At 31.7% G+C, this 2,701-nt stretch overlaps 1 protein-coding gene across 1 annotated transcript in view; it reads left to right on the top strand.

The window, feature by feature from the left end:
• The window catches only part of LOC111083438 (adenylate cyclase type 3-like), a gene marked incomplete at its 3' end in the record, with an annotated part of 16,678 nt that extends 14,481 nt beyond the window's left edge, over window positions 1-2,197 (top strand). The window contains exon 5 of the mRNA XM_022379956.1: window positions 2,033-2,197. Coding sequence (XP_022235664.1) covers window positions 2,033-2,197 — 165 coding nt within the window. The remainder of the gene's footprint in view (window positions 1-2,032) is intronic.
• Window positions 2,198-2,701: the final 504 nt, after the last annotated feature.

Below are 2,701 nucleotides of genomic sequence, written 5' to 3'. Positions count from 1 at the left end.
TATATGTATGTTTATATATGTGTTTGTGTATTTATATATATATATATATATATATATATATGTGTGTTTATATATATGTGTGTGTGTGTATATGTGTGAATGTTTATATATGTATATGTATGTTTATATATGTGTTTGTGTATTTATATATATATATATATATATATATGTATGTGTTTATATATATGTGTGTGTGTATGTTTATATATATATATATGCGTGTGTATGTATATATATGTGTATATGTGTGTATTACCAAACCGACACAAAGGCTATCTCTGCACACCTGTCCCTAATTTTGAATTGATATACTAGATTCAACTTAAATTAAATCTAACTTATATACTAATGAAACCAAGTTTGTATAACAAACGAAAAGAAGTTCCTAAAGTCATAAATCAACACTAAAATATCTACTGGTTGTGATTTGAGTAGATTCAATCATAAGATGCTTATGCTCGTTATTAACGATATCTTCGGCTATTCTTACAAAAACTAGCTGAGAGTTCCTGAAAGGAAACAACATTGATATAAAGGACAATGTTAGATAATGTTCTTTTCTTTCTTTCATTTGATATTAAATCCACAATAACCTCTTTAAATGCTAATTGCATACCCTGCTTTGAGGAAGGCAATAATTGACTCATCTAACTGGTTAACTACTCGTGTCTTTAGATTCAAAGCCAAAAGTCTATAAAGGAATTGAGGCTTGCTCTATGTGATGGTGTTGTTGTTGTTTTTTTATCTCCCTTCTCTAGCAAAAATTATAAAACAAAACAGCTCGTGTATACTGTCGGACAGTTTCCAGTTACTATACAAAATATTACGGTAATCGAGCCAACTAATCGTGATTGATGGAATGCAAAAGTGTATAAAAAAGAGGAAATGTGTCCTATTTCGGAGGTATTCTTATACCTCTTCTTAAGCAAAAATCGTACAAGAGGTTTGTTTATTTTGTTTAAGCTGAACAATGGACATGCACATCCGAAGAGGGGAACAAGTGCCCCTTGCCCCCCCCTGGAAAATGAGGAACACAATTATTTCTTTATTCATTCGTCATATGTATATTATTTTTTTTTACTTCACGATTTCACACTACTTTACCCCCCCCCCTCGGAAACATTTCTGCGGACCCCACGACAATGGATTATCTGTGCTAAACCAACAGCAGGGGGTCGAACACTATATTTTAGAGTTATAAACGAAATGGGTCGTCTTCATGTTAAGCTGTAATTATGTTCTGATCTGTATGAATATCTGGATGTAAAAATAGTCAATTATTCGCATGTTATTGAGTCTTTCAAAATATACTTTATATCTCACAACTGATCCTTTATCTAATTATTTCTCCATGACTGTGTGATATCAATTGATCAACATATCAATTTTGCATTAACACGCTCTGTTTTGTTTCAAGAACAGAGAACAGATAGAGATTATAAGATATTTATAGAGTGTATCTGTTTCATAGTCTTCAGTTTTTAGTTCCAGTTATCATATAAATTGATTGTAGGTTTGAAAAAATATTTTACATAATAAATATTGTATCCATGCAAAAGGTATTCAAAATATGTTATACTTGTTCCTAAAATATCAGTTCTTATTTTTACTTAAAAATAATTTATTGTTCTGTAAACAACAAAAACAAATGTTTTTGCCACTGATGACTCAACAGTAATATCGAGAGCTTAAATTCTTAAATTCGGGGTTCGATCCCTGTTTCTGGTACAATGTCCCATTATGCAGCTCTGCTCTTAAAAAACAATGTTTGTTTATTGTTGTTTTGACCAGCTAAAGCTCATATGCAAAAAATAGTTGAATTTTTAACTAAGAAGTTACCAACTTTCAGAAACAATAACTTATTTTTAGAAAGTTTATAAGTTATTAGGCTTAGAAATAAATAAACACTCCTACTGCTACTTTATTGTTCTCAGTAAATTTTACAGTTAGTGAGCTTTTAAAATTTTAAGATATCTCATTTATAACTTTGTCGAATGCGAGTGATAACAACTTCATTCTTGTTGTGTTATAGGAACATGTGGGAACATTCTCGTTTCTTCACCTTAAGATTTAAATCTCTGGATTTGGAACGCCAATACCGTGGTCGAAGGGCTATTACAATCATGGTTTCAATGGCAGGATTTCTTCTAGTCCTATTGTCATGTGATTTTGCTGATCTCGTGCTGGTTCCCGGAACGTGAGTTTTGTTTTTGTTTTTTGTTGCTCTATCGCTCACTTCATAAGCAAGTCAGTAATAAAAGAAAAAAAGATAATTATGGCTTCATTCGTGGGTTGAAACGTATCAAAAATTGGATTAACCTTTACAAACAAATCACGTAACGATCGTGCAAATGTCAGCTTTACTTCTGTGTATACGAATCCCTCTTTGTAATTTATAGTTTTAGGGAAAATCGTAGCACATGAATACAGGTTTCAGTAACCCGTTATTCTAATGCCTTTCTATTCGAAAGCGAGTGTGTCGTGCTACTCTGAAGTTGTAATAGCAATTAGCACATTAAATGATATATCAGATGTGCTCAACTCATCTAGATCGAATATCAGGTACATTGTACTAGATATACTAGCGCTGATCGGCTATTCCAAGTCGAGATAATCTGATATGTTTGTCTAAGTCGAGATAATCTGATATGTTATTCTAAGTCGAGATAATTGATATGTTATTCTAAGTCGAGATAATCTG

This window comes from Limulus polyphemus, unplaced genomic scaffold (genome assembly GCF_000517525.1).
Source record: "Limulus polyphemus unplaced genomic scaffold, Limulus_polyphemus-2.1.2 Scaffold9512, whole genome shotgun sequence".
Classification (NCBI taxonomy): Eukaryota; Metazoa; Arthropoda; class Merostomata; order Xiphosura; family Limulidae; genus Limulus; species Limulus polyphemus.
Note: the sequence above shows the minus strand (reverse complement) of the source record. Positions and strands in the feature narration are given on the sequence as shown.